Source organism: Ailuropoda melanoleuca, chromosome 10 (genome assembly GCF_002007445.2).
Source record: "Ailuropoda melanoleuca isolate Jingjing chromosome 10, ASM200744v2, whole genome shotgun sequence".
Lineage (NCBI taxonomy): Eukaryota > Metazoa > Chordata > Mammalia > Carnivora > Ursidae > Ailuropoda > Ailuropoda melanoleuca.
Window position 1 is genome coordinate 15,198,515 of NC_048227.1, and position 16,553 is coordinate 15,215,067.

The 16,553-nt window shown below is 39.2% G+C and overlaps 2 protein-coding genes and 2 non-coding genes across 5 annotated transcripts in view; 1 reads left to right on the top strand and 3 right to left on the bottom strand.

The window, feature by feature from the left end:
- Positions 1-83: 83 nt before the first annotated feature.
- CCT6A (chaperonin containing TCP1 subunit 6A) lies at positions 84-10,376 on the bottom strand. Its single transcript, XM_002925800.4, has 14 exons — positions 10,148-10,376; positions 9,632-9,695; positions 7,953-8,087; positions 7,014-7,187; positions 6,437-6,540; positions 5,711-5,821; positions 5,266-5,425; positions 5,101-5,183; positions 4,080-4,176; positions 3,609-3,756; positions 3,060-3,193; positions 2,232-2,334; positions 1,341-1,413; positions 84-1,056 (listed from the first exon to the last, which is right to left on the bottom strand). Exons 1-14 carry the CDS (start codon positions 10,282-10,284, stop codon positions 984-986), a joined length of 1,596 nt encoding a protein of 531 aa, XP_002925846.2. The 5' UTR covers positions 10,285-10,376; the 3' UTR covers positions 84-983.
- Positions 3,424-3,565, bottom strand: LOC117804260. Its single transcript, XR_004628607.1, has one exon. It is a non-coding gene; the product is annotated as a small nucleolar RNA SNORA15 (small nucleolar RNA).
- LOC117804262 lies at positions 7,286-7,419 on the bottom strand. The gene has a single exon (XR_004628609.1). It is a non-coding gene; the product is annotated as a small nucleolar RNA SNORA22 (small nucleolar RNA).
- A 1,507-nt stretch (positions 10,377-11,883) lies between the features above and the next one.
- The window catches only part of PSPH (phosphoserine phosphatase), a 45,549-nt gene continuing 40,879 nt past the window's right edge, over positions 11,884-16,553 (top strand). Inside the window, exons 1-2 of one of the 2 annotated variants that reach the window (XM_034670057.1) lie at positions 11,884-11,943; positions 14,755-14,796. The gene's annotated coding sequence lies outside the window, so the exon portion shown is untranslated. The remainder of the gene's footprint in view (positions 11,944-14,754; positions 14,797-16,553) is intronic. The other variant, XM_034670060.1, reaches the window with a different exon arrangement.

Below are 16,553 nucleotides of genomic sequence, written 5' to 3' on the forward strand. Positions count from 1 at the left end.
AGAACATTTTGACTGATTTCCTTCCTTTTTATATTCAAACCCCCTTGGGGCGCTGGAATACCATTTCAAGATGAGAGAAAAGGTTTCAACTTAACATTTATTGCACACATTGTACGCAACTGCCAAGTCCTCAACAATACAAAACTGCAAAACACAACTTCACGGTCAAGGACTGCAGAGATATACCGACTATAAAAACAATTTTGTGGAAACAGGTGGGAGAAAGGGCACTGGAGAGTCTGGGATGGATATTTCAGCATAAGCAAAGGTGCAGGGGTATGAAAACATGGTCCACTGAAACTCTCCTTTCCCTTAGCCCCCATGCTTGAAAAGTCTTTTAACCTCTGCCTCCTCTATTTCTATTTCCCCCACTTCATACTTGAGCTTATTCAACTCCCTTGCCTCTACTTCACTCATCTTTCTGTTCACTACAACTTTTCTGGGGAGCATTCTAGCACAGCTACTTTGAAAGCATTAAAAGTCCCAATGATCCAATAGTTTTACTCAGGAATTTACACTAAAACAGGGATGCTTTCAAAATTTTAAGTTACTTAAATATTTATAGTAGCATAAAAACTTACAAGTGTTAACAGTGTACTATTGGATAAATTAAAATACAACCATTAGAAGAAATTAGTAAACCATTATAATTTGTTTTTTCAGGAACATTTAATAACAAGGTAGATAACATATACTTATCTAACATGGTACTTTTATATCACTGAAGCTAAAGCAAACACCCTTTTCATTGGGTAAAAACAGCCTGTTTAATGTGTGTACATTGAAGTGCAATTTAAAAAAATACTGTAATTAATAATTTCAGAACTTCAGAATTTAAGTGTCAGTGTTCTCTTTTTTTTCATATGGGAAAAGAAAATGCTTTTGAAAATTATTTGAAGCTTGGACAAAAATTCCGTTGCTATATTCTTAGGATCATTCTGTAGAGTCTTCATGATTCGGATGACACGAGTGAGGCTTCCAATTCAACCTTTTAGAGAAGACATTCCAGCTCGCATGATCTCATCAACCAGGAGAATGTTGGTGGCAATCACAGTGCTGAAAAGGGGAGAAAAATCAGATGGCTCAGATTTGAGCTATGAACCCTAATTCAACTCAATTTCCAAACAAACTACAAATTATATCCAATTAAGTTTCTCCTTTCCCCTCCAAAACATGGAAGGCTGGTTTAATTTCTATAATTTCAATTGATTACAATTTTTGCAAAACCAAACCAAAACACCAAAAACAAAAACAAAAAACCCCAAGTAATTAGAACACACCAAATTAAGAGTATGATGCTTCCCTAAAGGTTATTTTAGTTTTGGCTTTCTCAAACTTACCAGGAGTGAAGAAGCTGTTTCTTTACACAGTAGTTATCCCATACGCCTGCTTCGGCTGCTACCATTGGCTCACCTGCAAAGTAATCCAGTATTCTTAAGTCACACATAGCAGGTTACAAGATCAGAATGCTAAGACCAGAGTATTTTGTGATTTGCTCATCACTGATTATTCTCATTATCCAAAGTTCCTCAATTAATCCAATTTTGCACCAAACCATTGACTCCTGTATACAGTATCTTTGATTAAGTGGCTGATCTCTACTTGGAAGACTTCTAGTAATAGTAATGCTCTATTTGGTTACCAAATGTTTGAACATCTTAATTTTGGGGGACACATTCTCGTCTGTCCATAGTAAAGAACAGAACCTAAACTATAATCTGGCCAAAATGGGCTTATCATTTCCCTCATCCCAGAAACCTTTTCTATTAACTTGAATGTAAATGATGTTATTGACAACAATAGGTCCTACACATACTGCATGGGTGTATATCTCAGTTCTCTTTCTTCCACTTTGTACTTGTATATTTTGTGTTATTGCATTTAAGACTAGGGCTTTAAATCATTTCATTAAGACTTGGTCCTGTCTTCCAGCCTTATTTGCTATTCTCAGCCTTTTTCCACCCATGAATACCATCATCTAATGTATTTTCTTATTAAAGTCCCTGATAAAAGATTGAGTAAAGCCAGCCCAACATGAAATCCTTCCATATTAACCTGAGCCACCTACCACTACTCAGCAACATCAAAAATCGAACTCACGGTTCCCTAATAACACTGGTGTCAAAATGCAAAGCATCCCTCCAAGATCTGTTTGTCTCCATTTTTGACCCTTCTTGGCTTTATCTCCCCTTAATCTAGTTCTCCCCCTACAAACCACCGCATTCTCTTACCTGTGTTCAAGTCCACACCCACAAGTTGACCTGATTCTGAATGTTCTGCTTGAACTTTAACTAGTGTTTCCTGAAGGTCAAAACCAGAGTTCTGAGCAAGTACCTAAAGCAAACAAATTTAATCCTTTAAAGACAGAACCTAAAAAATGATAGTCACTCTACAATAAATGAACCATAATTCCAATTAAGAAAAACAAAGGGGCGCCTGGGTAGCTAAGTCAGTTAAGCGTCTGCCTTCAGCTCAGGTCATGATCCCACAGTCTTGGGATTGAGCCCTGCATTGGGCTCCCTGCTCAGGAGCAGCCTGCTTCTCCCTCTCCCTCTACCGGCAGCTCCCCCTGCTTGTGCTCTGTCTAGATAAATAAAAGCTAAAAAACAAACAAACAAAAAACCAAAAACCAAACCCTTAATGAAGACAGACCAGTATTTATGTTCACTTCAGAGAATAACTAGACATTTGTTACTAACTCATTAATCCACTTCAAGCCCAGCAACACAATAATCATAAGCAATACCCCCAAAATGAGCAAACACAGTAGAATAAAAACAAAAACCAAGCTGGTACGCGAGTATAACCCCTTTAACTGCAAACCCTCTAAAAATGGTTTATCTCCTGCATCTGAAACTTCAGATATTCAATTCCCCTCCAGAGGAACCAAACACATTTGGATGATAAGAGATACCTGCTCTAGCTACATTCAGGAGAAAGCTGATAAAAACTGTTTACTCAAAATCTATATTATGAAAAAGAACCCACACAATACAAAACTTTCATCTGCTAACTCATTTTGATGTAGTTAAGAACACAGACGGTTAAAGCAGTCATACCTTGGGAATAATGAGCAGTGCATCAGCAAATGCTTGAACTCCCAGTTGGGCCCTGCCCTTTACACTGGGCTTGTACTTAATCAGGGCTTCTGCCATTGCCACTTCCACTGCACCTGCACCCGGAACTACACAGCCTGTGGGGGGCGGGGAGGACAGAAATGCTGAACTAACGAAGGAAATCAAACTGTAGAATCATTGTTAAGAAAATACATAAAACACAACATAAAAACCAGTAATTTCCTGAGAATGTAGTAGAGCCACCACAATGTTAATACTGTACTTGAAAACACTATAAGCAACACATCAAATAGCAACGTGGTTCAATTTAACTAGTATTTGCAAGCTCTTAGCATTAGTTCATTTACTTGTTATCCACTTTTAAAAAAACGATATGCTATGAAAAAGCTTAGCATACCATCACAGGCATTTTCAAGGGAAGACTTTACTTTTGCATGGTGTCTGGCTGTGTAAACTACTGATAAAAAGAACACAGTATTCAGCCATGCCTTTTACACTAGCCAAAGAATATAAATACAGTAAGGACCTTACCATCATCAATAGCATTTTTAACAGCCCTCAAGCCATCTCTTATTGCATCTTTGATCTGTGTGAGTGTGTGCTTATTTGGTCCTTTGATCAATAATGTGACAGAGCGAGGATTGTTACATTTCTCAATAAAAGTGAATTTCTCTTCTCCCTATGTGAAGAAGGGGTAATATTTTCAAAAACGGGATACGGTTGTACAAAGAATGAAAAGAGTAGAGGCCTATGGAAGAATAAATAGCGTATAAGGAAACAACACACCAATCACATAAAAGCAAATTACTTCATTAAAAAAAAAGTCACATATAAAAGAAATGGGATTTTTCCCATCAATGACTTATCATTACTACAAATAACCTTCAAAATGTATGTAAACAAAGCAAAAATCTCATCCTAAGTTTGAATGAATTTTTACTACCAAAGAATTCACGAACCAAAAATCATTTTTTATTATCTTTGGAAAGACAATACACTTACCAATGTATATTCATAGACAAGCCCTGCATGTCCCAAACAATCAGGATTTAGGTCATCAAAGGAATTTAGAGCTACTCCACCGCAAGCAAGAGTCAGCCTGAAATATTGAAGTGTGTTTAGGGACATGTATAAGTGGCTTTATTATGTTCAAAGAGACTATTAATAATTTTTAGGAAGCAATCTTCCAGAATTACATACTAAAATCCTAAAATGTTATTTTAACTTAAACCTTCCCATTCACCTCCAACCAGCTAAAAATCAGTGATTCTCCTAATTCGACATTTAACCCACTCTTTCAAAGTCAGCAAATACTCCTCTGATAAACCTAGACATGAACAAGAGCTCTTTATCATGGTGAGATTTGGGGAAAAAGTAGTTCTCTGGAAACCCCTTGATGTTCTCTTGACATGGTAATGTTCATACACATGTCATGGTTTAAAACTAAAGCATTCACCAATGTTCACAGCAGCATTATTCACAACAGCCAAAATGGAGAAACGTAAATGTCCACTGATAAATGGATAAACAAAAGGTGATATAGCCATACAATGAAACATTATTTACCCTTAACAAGGAATGACGTTCTACTACATTACAACACGGATGAACTCTGAAAACATCATGCTAAGTGAAATAAGCCAGACACAAGAGGACAAATACTGCATGATTCCTTTACACGAGGTACGAAATTCATAGAGACAAAGTGGAATAACAGTATTTACCAGGGGCAGGGGAAAGAAACAGAAAGTTACTATTTAATGTGCAGAATTTCAGTTTGGGAAGATGAAAAAGTTCTGGAGATGAAGGATGATGATGGTTGCAGCACCATAACGTGAATGTAACTTAATGTCACTGGATTATATATTTGAAAAAATGAGTAAAATAAATTTTATATTATATATATTTTATTCATAATAAAAAGGGAAAAACCCAACAATAAGAACAGAGAAAAAAGAAGTAATCCCACTTAACTTGCAAAATAAGTAAAATTTACATCACTAAGGTAATATGCTATCCATACCTTTCCATATTTCTCCTTTTAGCTCTACGCAGAGCTACTATACCTTCTTTTGCAAGAGCATCTAAGGAAAAGGGGTCAATTCCCTGTAACATAAACAACAGTTAGTTACAATAGAAGTTACCTTAAAAATAACAAATGGACAATACAGACTCATTTCATTCTCACCTTTTGATTAATAACAACGAATCCTTTATCTGAATCACCACAGACTTTCTTTTTCAGTTCTATTATTTTTTTAACTCTATCTTCAATGAATTTTCTTTCAGCTTTTACAAGTTTCTCTCTCTCTTCCGCACTCTTGTAAAAAAACCCAGAATTCACTTCTCTATTAAAAAAAAGTTACAGAACGGGGGTGGGGGAGAATGTTTATTTTTTGAGAAGATAAACCAGCAGTCTCAGAAACAGGGTTGGTCTTGAGATTTAACAAATAGCCACTAAGCTCCAATCCTGCCCCTGATTTATTTTCAGAGGTTATTTCCTATAATTCACCCAAGCCCAACTGAGGAACTACTGCCCTCACCGTGGGGAAACTTAAGTCTCACAAGTGACTTGCCCAAAATACCAAACTCCTCCACCTTTCTATTCCATTTTTAAGGGGCTATAAACTCACGTTTTTTCATATTCTAATGACACATTGCACGTGAGGATGTACGCATCTTCTACTCTTTTTTTCATATCAGGATGTCGTGCCCCATGGTCCAAAACAAGACCTCTGATTAAGCTGTGGAAATACATAATAAATTGATTGTTATTGATTTCCAGATGATACATAACATATACTAATGAAATTCAAATACTGAATTGAGACTATTGATAATTTTCACACAACTTTATATCTTGAGTTTTTGAAAAAGACTTTTGGGTGAAACCCAGGCATGTTCAACTATAAAAAAGCAGTATCTAGAACATAGTACAAAAACAAGGCATTCAAACAAAAGTAACCACGCTTATCTTGTACGGAAAATTCTGCAGAGAAACAGCTGCAACTGGTAGGCTCTCAAATTCTGATCACCTCCTTTAAAAATCATCTTTGAACTAGGTCTTTGAAATGTTACTATATATTCTAAATTTCCCAAAAGTCTCCTATTATGCTTTGTAACCTATAGTTTAATAAATTACTGACATAGCTCACGTTCCACAAATCGTTCCGACTATAAACACATCATACCAGTAACCACCTTTCAAGAGGAAACACTACTGAATAAACTAAATATTCATCTAGGCAATACACATAAATTCAAAGAAAAAGAAATCAGCCAAATAATATGTACTGTAAAAAGTGCCTGTAAATTTGTAAACACATTTTGTAAGTATTTCCTAGCATCCTACCACCTACCTTGTATCAGTTTCGGATTTATGTTTCATTTCCATAATCTCAACCATGAAGAGGTCGATAGGTTCATCTTGTTTTTTAATGGCCAAAATGGAGTCCACTACAGCCTACAGTAAAAGCATATCTGTTAGAGGAATTTGATTTGCAGAAGTCCAGACACTTATGTTGCTTGTTCTTCAGAGAAATTTACATTTCTTTAAAATCTGAATCAATCTATGCTTTCTTCTATGAGGTAACAGAATATATTATTTGTAAAGGACTGAAGGCATTTACATTTCTGACATCCCTACTATTCTATTAAAAATATTGGTAGAAGTTTTTTCACAATAAAATCTCAATTTTATAAACCTTCAATGAAAACTCCAACTACATCTTTATAACATGGTCAGGTATACTATTATTTGATTTTCTCATTTCACACACATCAGCTGCTCACTGCCACAAAAAAGGGGAAACTACTTATTTCATATGGTATGATACTGTGAAGGTTTTAGATAGCACTCTGTAATTCCAACTAGAACGTATGCCAGGGGTTTTCAGTATAGGTGCACACACTGGACACACACCACATTTAACATACCTCTGTTAAGACATCAGCAAGTTCAGCATGCACTTTAGTACGTAGAGATGTTCTGGCTACATCTATAAGTGTTTCTCTGTCCATTTCTTTGCTTACTTTGACTTGTTCCAAAAACTGAAGTGCCTTTTCCTTTGCAGCTTCAAATCCTTCTGTTATTATTCTGGGATGAAGACCCTATAAATATACAATTAAATAACCATCACTAACTGGAGTTCTTCAATTAGAAGATAAATTTTTAAAGGAATATTCTGGATCATTCATATGCTTTAATAGAATGTGCTGACTTTTTGAATACATTTAAAAGGATAAATAGTCCTTTCAATGCAGAGGAAAAGAACAGACATTGCTCTAGCACAGAATCAAAACCAAGGGAACTATAAAGCGCACTTGGGTGTTCACTGTGCAGACTACAAGGAATAATGCCCAAAACTTAAAACTGTACTCAATGGGACTTTTCAATTCACATCACTTATTAACAAAAACAAACAGGGAGACTAAGGGTCTGCTTTTTCTCTCTTCCCAAGAATTTCTTGGCATTGGATTACTACTAAGGTTTTGCCTTAATCTTCAAACTAACTCAGGGCTAAAAACATTGTGTTATTCTTTAAATTTTTTAGTTGGCTTTTTCCTTATAAATATGCCTAGTCCTGAATATCCTGTTTCTAGACCTCAACCATCAATCTGTTATAGATAGACATATATAAATAATATGAAATGCAACTTGATTAAAAAAAACCCTGCAAGCCAAGGAAGGTTCCTCAATCTGTCCAGGATCACAATAAATTTGTATTAAGACAAGGATACAGGCTCTGGTTCCCAGATTTAAGCCCCCTGCTCTTTACATTCTATTATATGGCCTCAGCTACTATTAACACCTCAATTTATATACATTTCTTATATATATATAAACTACCATGGAAACACAAGAATCATGTATACTTCAGAAATGTAGAGATCCGCCTGTTTCAGCAGCTCTCCAATGATTAGGACATTGGAAGTGGTACCATCACCGGTTATGTCATCTTGGGCTGTTGCTACTTTGGCTATCAAGGAGGCTGTTGGGTGCTGAATTTGCTGAAAGTAGAAAAAGAAGAAAATTATTTAAATTGAAATAGTCCAAATATACCTTAAAATGTGTGATGGGTCTCCTTAAGTGCATCTATTTGCATATATCGCCCAAGTGTTCAGCTACATGCCATACTGATTTAAAATTCACCATTAACTATTTTGCACATCCATTTATGGTAACCCAAACATTTTCACATACAGATTTGAGAAGATTAGCTCCACTTTACTGATGAGGAAATCTGAGGCCTAGTTAAGTTTTACTGAAGATGACAGAGTTAACGGTAAGAAATAATTTCAAAACCATGCAGGCTTCTTTAGGACTCTTGTGAGAATAAACCAGGTTCCTCCTAAAATTAAAACCTCAGCAGTCTCCAGTATTATTTGGAATTGAACAAAAAAATTAAAAAGACCTTTTAAGCAAAGATCATCAGTGAATGCTAAATCACTGAAAGGTTCTGTAAGCACAGGATATTTATTGTCTCCAATATCACTCACAGATTCTTAATTACAAAGAACACAAATAATGCTCCTGAACTGCTTTTGGGTTTTTTTTTTTTTTTATTCTCCTGTAATCTGCAACAGTTTCCCAGCCTTTTGTCTTTGGGGACATTGACAATTTAAAAAATCTAGGCCAGATATTTTGCAAACTATCTCATCTAGATGTGATGTTAAATTTTGGGGGACAAGAATATTACATGGGTTAATACTATATACTTCTCCCTGGGTTCATGTGTTTCTCTGAATTTATATTGTATTACACATTAAAAAAAAAAACTCAAGTAAAATAAGTGGCAGGTCACCACTTAGCCAACTAAAACAAAAACTAACTTTCTAGGTTATCTAATCCTTACCGAAGGTATTTACAAACACCTGCCTATTGAAGGCATGGTATACCGCTATCAAAACCCTAAATTTTAGGGGCTGGGTGGCTCAGTTGGTTAAGCTTCCCACTCTTTATCTCTGGGTCTTTCAGGGTCCTGAATTCAAGCCCAGCTAAAAGCAAAAACAAAAACACCCTACATTTTATTCTGAACTCGTCATTTCCTTTTCTTCGATTTTAAATGCTGGATTTTGGAAACTTAGGAATGAGTAAAACAATTGCCCCTTTCAACGGTCAGGGGGACTTTAACGATAGTAAAGCAGAGTTTTATCTCCCCTTCAGTTAGCTGGAGGTGGAGATGTATGTTAACAGACAGAAATAGCTGTTTTAAAAAAAGAAATAGAATCATTTTGCCTCTACCTATGTCAAGATTGCTCAGTTTTTCAGATTTTAAGAGTTAACTTTAATAACTACAATCCTTTAACCAAGGATTTACAAGGCAAGAACAGGGATTCAAAAATAAGTTATCAGGCTCCAGGGTTCCTCCCGGCATTGTACTGTCAATACTATTATCGATTGCATTCCTTTTCTACTTCCTCCATTGTCTGAAAGACCTGCTGAGAGCTGACGAATTTCTTCTATCTTGGAAATGAACATTAAAAATCTTCCTGCAAATCACATGCAATACGGAAAACCAAGGCATTTTCGACCTAATATAGCAGCCTCTCACCATTTCATGAAGCAGCACATTGCCATCTTTAGTAAGCTTGATGTCTCCAGCACCAGAAACCAGCCTGTTCAATGGGCACAAATGAATCACAGTGTGACTTTTCCAACGGAGACCTAATTAAGAGTCCCATTACAATTGGACTTTACCCAGAACCTAGGGCGTAGGGGCCACGCGGCTGGTTCTCTCCGCTCGGTAACAGGAATGGTGCAGTGCCCACCCCCTCCCCTCAGAGAAACAGCCTGCCCAACTCTCAGTTAGGGTCCCAGGGCGTGGGGGGGGGGAGGGAGGGAGGAAGGCGCGCACGCGGGCAGCTTTGTTCTTTGCAGAGATGGTATCGATTACAAGAGGAAACGGCCGGGGCAGGAAACAGGAGCGAGCCGGGGGTTTGCGGGCAGGTAGGGCCGCAGCGGTGAGCGTAGAGGCCCGGGGGCGCCGGGCTCAAGGCCCAGGCCGCCTGCGCCAGGCCCGCGATGGCGCTAGGTGCCCGCCCGACCCTCCCCGCCAGCCCCGCCTTACATCTTCATGGTGCCCTTAGGCCCCAAGTTGGTCCTCAGCACGTCCTGCAGGCCCCGGGCCGCGCTGATGTTCACCGCCAGCGCCGCCTGGGCTCGGGCCACCTCGGCCTTGGGGTTCAGGGTCTTCACAGCCGCCATAGTAACCAGCACAGGAAGAGGAGGAGACCGGCGTGCGGAGCGCCCGAAGCCGGCTCAGCGTGGCCAGGAGGCGCTCGCTACCCGGGGCTTCTGGAAAAGTCGGGCGCGCCCGGCACGCCCCCAGCGTGCCCGTGCGCCGCTGCCATTGGACGGCGGGTCGGCCGGCGCCGCTCATTGGGTCGCGGCACCTTCGGTCCCGCCCCTCGCCGCCAGCCCCGGCGCCATTGCGCATAGGAGGACCTTGTTGCCGGGTAGTAGGGGTTAGTGGTGGTCCGGTGTCGCTGCCCGCCGGGCCCCAGCTTTCGCAGACCGGGGACCTGAGGACGGAGGCGGGGTCTGTGGGCCGCGCGCGTCCGGACGCGACTGCAGAGGGGGCCGCTCTCTCATGGAGGTCTCTGGCCGCAGGTGTGGGGTGGGCTTCCTTATTCCCCCACGCGCGCGGTTTGTCCTGCTTCCTCCCCTCGCTTTTTTCGTCCCTATTACCAGCGTTTTCTCGACTACTGTGTGCTTGGAGGCGTTCGAGGTGCTGCGGGGATACAGAAGTGAAGCTGATAAGGGCCCCTCGCCCAGTGTTCTAGGTGTTTTAAGCTTAGGGAAGATGAAGCGAGAATGCAAGGTAGAAGTGCTTGATGCCTTTTTAGCAAGCTACAGGATTGGTGCGGTGGCGGCCGAGAAGTAGTCAGTCAGTCCACCCTTCCCGCTCAGGACACACTGCTCTCAAGGCAGGTTTTATTTTTTTTTAACAACTTACTTATTTGTCAGAGAGAGATCACAAACGGGGAGCTGCAGGCAGAGGGAGAAAAAGGCTCCCCTCTGAGCAAGGAGCTCCATGCGGGACTGGATCCTAGGAGCTTGTCGGGATCATTACCTGAGCTGAAACCAGAGGCTTAACTCACAGCCACCCAGGCATCTGTCAAGGCAGGTTTTAAAACTCAAAATGATTGAGTAGCGGTCCCGGTTCTTTGAGAGGATTCCTTTTTAAAACAAAATTCCAAAAGATGTCTATAATCATTTTCTAGTATCCAGTATTCACCCCCATATTAGATAACACAAGACAATGTCTTGTATTTCATTTTTATGAGTAATAACGAAAATTGTTAGAATTCAAAGGTGCCAAACGGTATATGGTGAAAGGTACGTCCTGTCCTTCTAGTTCAACTTCCTTCAAACAAGCACAATTACCTTTAGAGACTCTGAATTTCCCAAATGCTTTCTGAATTTAAATAAATATGTATATAGACATAAGCATTTCCCCGCATAAAATGTTAATTTATAGTATACACTTGGATGTATTATACTTAAAGTATCTTGGCGATTGTACCATATCAATATGAATAGGGATTCCTAGTTCTTATTAACAGCTGCATGATATTCTTTTAAGAGTGACAAAATTAACTAGTCCTTCACTGGTTGATATTTAGGTTGTTTCCAATCTTTTGCTATTGAAGCTGCAGTGAATACCCTGGTACATAATGCTTTTAAGTGGCTTTGTATATTTGAGAATCGCAAAAGCACATATATAAGTTTGAGTAATAGCATTACACAGGAGACTTGTGCTTACCTTATTTGGTATGTATGCATATTTATTTACTGTTACAGATGTGTGGGGAGACATGAGCAGAGATGAAGATTGTGGAATTTTCAGGCGTGTGCTTGCAGGTAGGGAAAGGGGGAGTGGATCTCCTGAGGTACAAGATTTAAAGATTTTGAGATCAGTAATATTTTAATGCAATATTTTTTTAAAAGTCAAAATTAATGCAAGAAATCCACAATGAATGAAATTTTAATTCGGCGTCTCCATTAACATCCACCAGACAAAGTCTCAGTAAAACAGAAAGAGCCACATGATCCCTGTAGGGGCAGTCTATTTGCATATATCATTTTACTACTCTCCATTATCACACTTTCAAGCAAATTAATTGTTTTCATTATATGATGCAAAAGAGTGTAGCAAGGGAGTGTTGCCTGTATACTAATGTATGTAGAGAGTTGGAAAACTTTAGAATGTCTTTGGAGAATTTCACACAAAAGGTCATGTTGTGGGAGCAGATCCATTTCAATCCATGATTGAAGAAATTGAGGTGACAGCAGATGTTTAGCCATTTGATTCAGGAGGGCTTTCAATAAAGAATAAAATTTTGAGGAGTGAACCCTAATGAGGCAAGGTGGTGTATTAGGAAGAATCCTAGAGTCAGACAATTTGAGTTTGAATTCTAGTTTTGCAGTGTTTCCACTAGGTAACCTTGGTGACCTTGGACAAGTTATTTAACTTTTTTTTGACTCTATTTCCTAATCTATAAAGTAGGGGTAAGTGACATCTTAGAGAAAATTAAATGAAATTGCATGTATAACATGCTTTGTATTGTGCCTGACATGGAAGGTATGAACTAATTGCCACTTTTGCATTCATACAGTGTAATGCAATATAATTCTTTCTTTTTTTTAGCTATATAATTTTTTTTTAAAGATTTTATTTATTTATTTGACAGAGATAGAGACAGCCAGCGAGAGAGGGAACACAAGCAGGGGGAGTGGGAGAGGAAGAAGCAGGCTCATAGTGGAGGAGCCTGACGTGGGGCTCGATCCACAATGCCGAGATCACGCCCTGAGCCGAAGGCAGACGCTTAACCGCTGTGCCACCCAGGCGCCCCTAGCTATATAATTCTTTTTTTTTTTTTTTAAAGATTTTATTATTTATTCGACAGAGACAGAGACAGCCAGCGAGAGGAGGGAACACAAGCAGGGGGAGTGGGAGAGGAAGAAGCAGGCTCACAGCAGAGGAGCCCGACGTGGGGCTCGATCCCACAACGCCGGGATCACGCCCTGAGCCGAAGGCAGACGCCCAACCGCTGTGCCACCCAGGCGCCCCTAGCTATATAATTCTTATAGCACCTTCACATGTAGTGTTTCATTTGGTCCTAACATGAATCCTTTGAAATTTAATAGGTCAGGTATAATTAAACCAGTTTCACAGATGATTACATCAACACAGAGAAAGTTTAAGTGACCAACAAGGTCATGCTGTGTTGTATGAGGAGAGGGCCAAAAACCTAGGTTTCACCCTTGACTTCTCCCTTTGCCCCAGCCCCCCACATCCACTTACTCCCTGAACACTTTCACTTTCTAGGTATATCCACTTTTCTCCATCCCCACTTACACCACTCAGGCTTAGGCCATGATGATTTCTTACTCGCACAATTACTATAGTGCCCCAAGTAATTGTTCTGCATTTATTCCCCATGTTGCTACTGGAGCAATCTGTCAAAAGTAAATAACAAGCCATAGGTCTGCTTATAATTCCTGTTATCCTCAAGACCTTAGACTGAAATATAAATGCCTTAATTTGGTTCCAGAATCAACTACATCTTGTGCCTCCCTCTCTGGGTTAAAACCCTTTCTCTCTCACTCACTCACTTACTCCATGCTCTGGTCTGTGAATTTTTCAGTGCTTGGAACATTCTACCTGCCTTTCTTCAGCCTGAAACACTCTTAAAGGACCACTTCTCTCCTCTCCTCGTCCTTATCCCCATTCCATCCAGTGGGTATAGAAATAAATAAAATCCCTAATCCTCCAGAAAGCGCATGGCCTAGTTAGGGAGATAAACTTGTAAACAGGTCAATGTCCGTAAAGTATAGGATGTTATAGTTGAGATAAATGAAGTACAGTGAACACAAAGGTATTAGCTTTGAGCACCAAGGAACGTTTTTTGGAGGAGATAAGGCTAATGGGAATTTGAAAGATACTTAGATACTTTTTGGAACAAGAGGGCTTAGGAGAGTGATTCCAGACAGAGCAACAGTGAAAGGACCTGGCATGCCCATTGAAAGGTGGATACTTAGGATGGAGGGAAGAAGGTTGCAAGAGACAAATCTGGAGAAGTAGCATTTCCTGACTGTCGTGTCCTGGTTAAGACATCTGGGCCAACTGTGGGAACCCAATGTTCTAGTGATGGAGATTACTCTGGAGGTGGAATGGAGGAGGAACTAAGGGAGAAGACTAAGGATAGGGCAATCAGAAAGAAGGATGTTGAAAAGTCCATGCAGAAGTTGATGAAGGCATATTAAATGACATAAAGAGGTGTTCTTGATAAGAGGGAGAAACTTTTTAAATGGCATAAATTGTATGTTCTCATTTTTGTAACCACACCCCATGTATCTATACCAAAACAAGGTATGCATCAAAATATTAAAAAATTCAATGTATTTTTATTTTTGCAAACCTCCCCAAATTTATGTTTCTACAAAAGGGAGATGCAGAAGTATATACATGAAAATATAAAATATACAAAGTATGTCCAGTATCTTATTTTTGTTAAGTCCCCGAAGTGTATGTGTATATATATGTGTGTGTGTGTATATATATATATATATACACACACACATACATGTATATATACGTATCAGTAAAGAACCAGAAGATTATACATCAACATGTTTAACATTTTGTTTCTATGTTTGCCACTCTTATAGGTGAAAAATGGTATCTTAAAGTTTTGTTTATCAAGAGTGAAGGTGAGCATATAGCTTATACGTAAGAGCCATTTGTAGTTCTATTTCTGTGAACTGTCTATTCATGTCTTTTGTCTATTTTCCTGTTTGGTTTATTGTGGACTTCTAGGAGCTCTTTATGTTTTCTGTGTTGCAATTAACTTGTCTCAATACTGTTTGTACAGTGTTTTGTATTTATGTCTTTTTTCCAATTAAAAATTTAAAAAATTCTTTTCATGTAGTCAGATGTATTTTTTTTCCCTTTTATGGGCATTTGGATTTTGTGCTATACTGTGTTAAACAGGCCTTACGTTCTTAAAAAGTATTCTTAAAGTGCTCCCATGTTTTCTTTTGTATTTTTAAGGTTTTAGTTTTCATTTTAATCCTTGATTCATTTGAAATTTATTTTAGTAAGAAATGAGATAAGAATCTGTGGTATTATTAAAATATGTATTTGGTCTTTGTCCCTGGTTCCTGGCATAGAATTCCTTAACCATGTCTGAGTGTTGGGAGTGTCTTTTGTCATCCATAACAATCCCCTTTAGAATACACCTGACTGTGTGCTAATGATGTGAGTCAAGGTGGGAACCCTGGATAGCCTCAGCATGGGAACTGGTCACTAGAAAGACCAACAGAATGATTAAAGGGTGGGGACTCTCAATCCCATGCCCCCATCCTCGGGGAGTGGAGGTGGGCAGCAGATAGATTATAAAAATAATTGAATAACCAGGGTGGGTAAACACATTGATAGCCTGGTAGGGTGGTATACCTAGAGGGCTTGGAAGCTCTGTGCTCCTTCCCCAGTACCTGGTCTTGTTCATTTCTTCCATTTGGTTTCTTCCTGAGTTGTGTCCTTTATGATAAACCATAAACCTAAGTGAAGTGATTTCCCAAGGTCTGAGTCAGTCTCAAAAATTTTCAGACCTGAGGAGGGAATTGTGGGAACCCCCAGATTTGCAGCCAAGTCAGACAGAAATGGAGGTAGCACGTAGACCTGGAACTTGTAACTGGTGTCTGAAGTGGAGGCAATCTTCTGGGACTGAGCCGTTCACTGCAGGGTCTGTGCTAATTCCAGGTAGAGTTAGAATTGAATTGAGTTGCTGGACACTCAGTTGGTGTTGGAGAATCAAGAAAGTTGGTGTCTGAGGATTGAACGGGTTATTGGTATTTGGAAAGAGCTCACACAGAATCCAGTTTTTTTTTTTTTCCCAGAATAATTCACATTTTCCACCACTAATAATGTAATGCAGTTATTAGCATATGCTACGTTCTCATGTATCTGGATCCAGTTTGGACTATGTTACAAGTAGCGACACCATATTTTGTTTACTATGGTTTTACAATATGGTTCAGGGGCACCTGGGTGGCACAGCGGTTAAGCGTCTGCCTTCAGCTCAGGGCGTGATCCCGGCGTTGTGGGATCGAGCCCCACGTCAGGCTCCTCTGCTATGAGCCTGCTTCTTCCTCTCCCTCTCCCCCTGCTTGTGTTCCCTCTCTCGCTGGCTGTCTCTATCTCTGTCGAATAAATAAATAAAATCTTTAAAAACAAACAAACAAAAAACAATATGGTTCAGAATTTGGTAGAGCTGGATCCTCTTCATCAATCTTTCTTCAGAAATTTTCTGGCTATTTTGTGTGTTTGTTTTTCCTAAATGAAATATAGAATTGTCTAGTTCTGAAAAATCTGCTCTTTTGACATATGCTTTCAAAAATAAGCATGTATTACTTTTTAAATAAAACACATGTTTTATAAGTGGGATATTCAAATTAAAGCAGTGGAC

Bases quoted from the DNA above. Each gene is read 5' to 3' on its own strand.
- CCT6A (XM_002925800.4), bottom strand. From the start codon at position 10,284: ATGGCGGCTGTGAAGACCCTGAACCCCAAGGCCGAGGTGGCCCGAGCC. The intron at 9,696-10,147 runs GTAAGGCGGGGC...CCCATTGAACAG, and splicing joins CCTAAGGGCACCATGAAGAT to GCTGGTTTCTGGTGCTGGAG. The intron at 4,177-5,100 runs GTATGGATAGCA...TCAATATTTCAG, and splicing joins AAAAGGAGAAATATGGAAAG to GCTGACTCTTGCTTGCGGTG.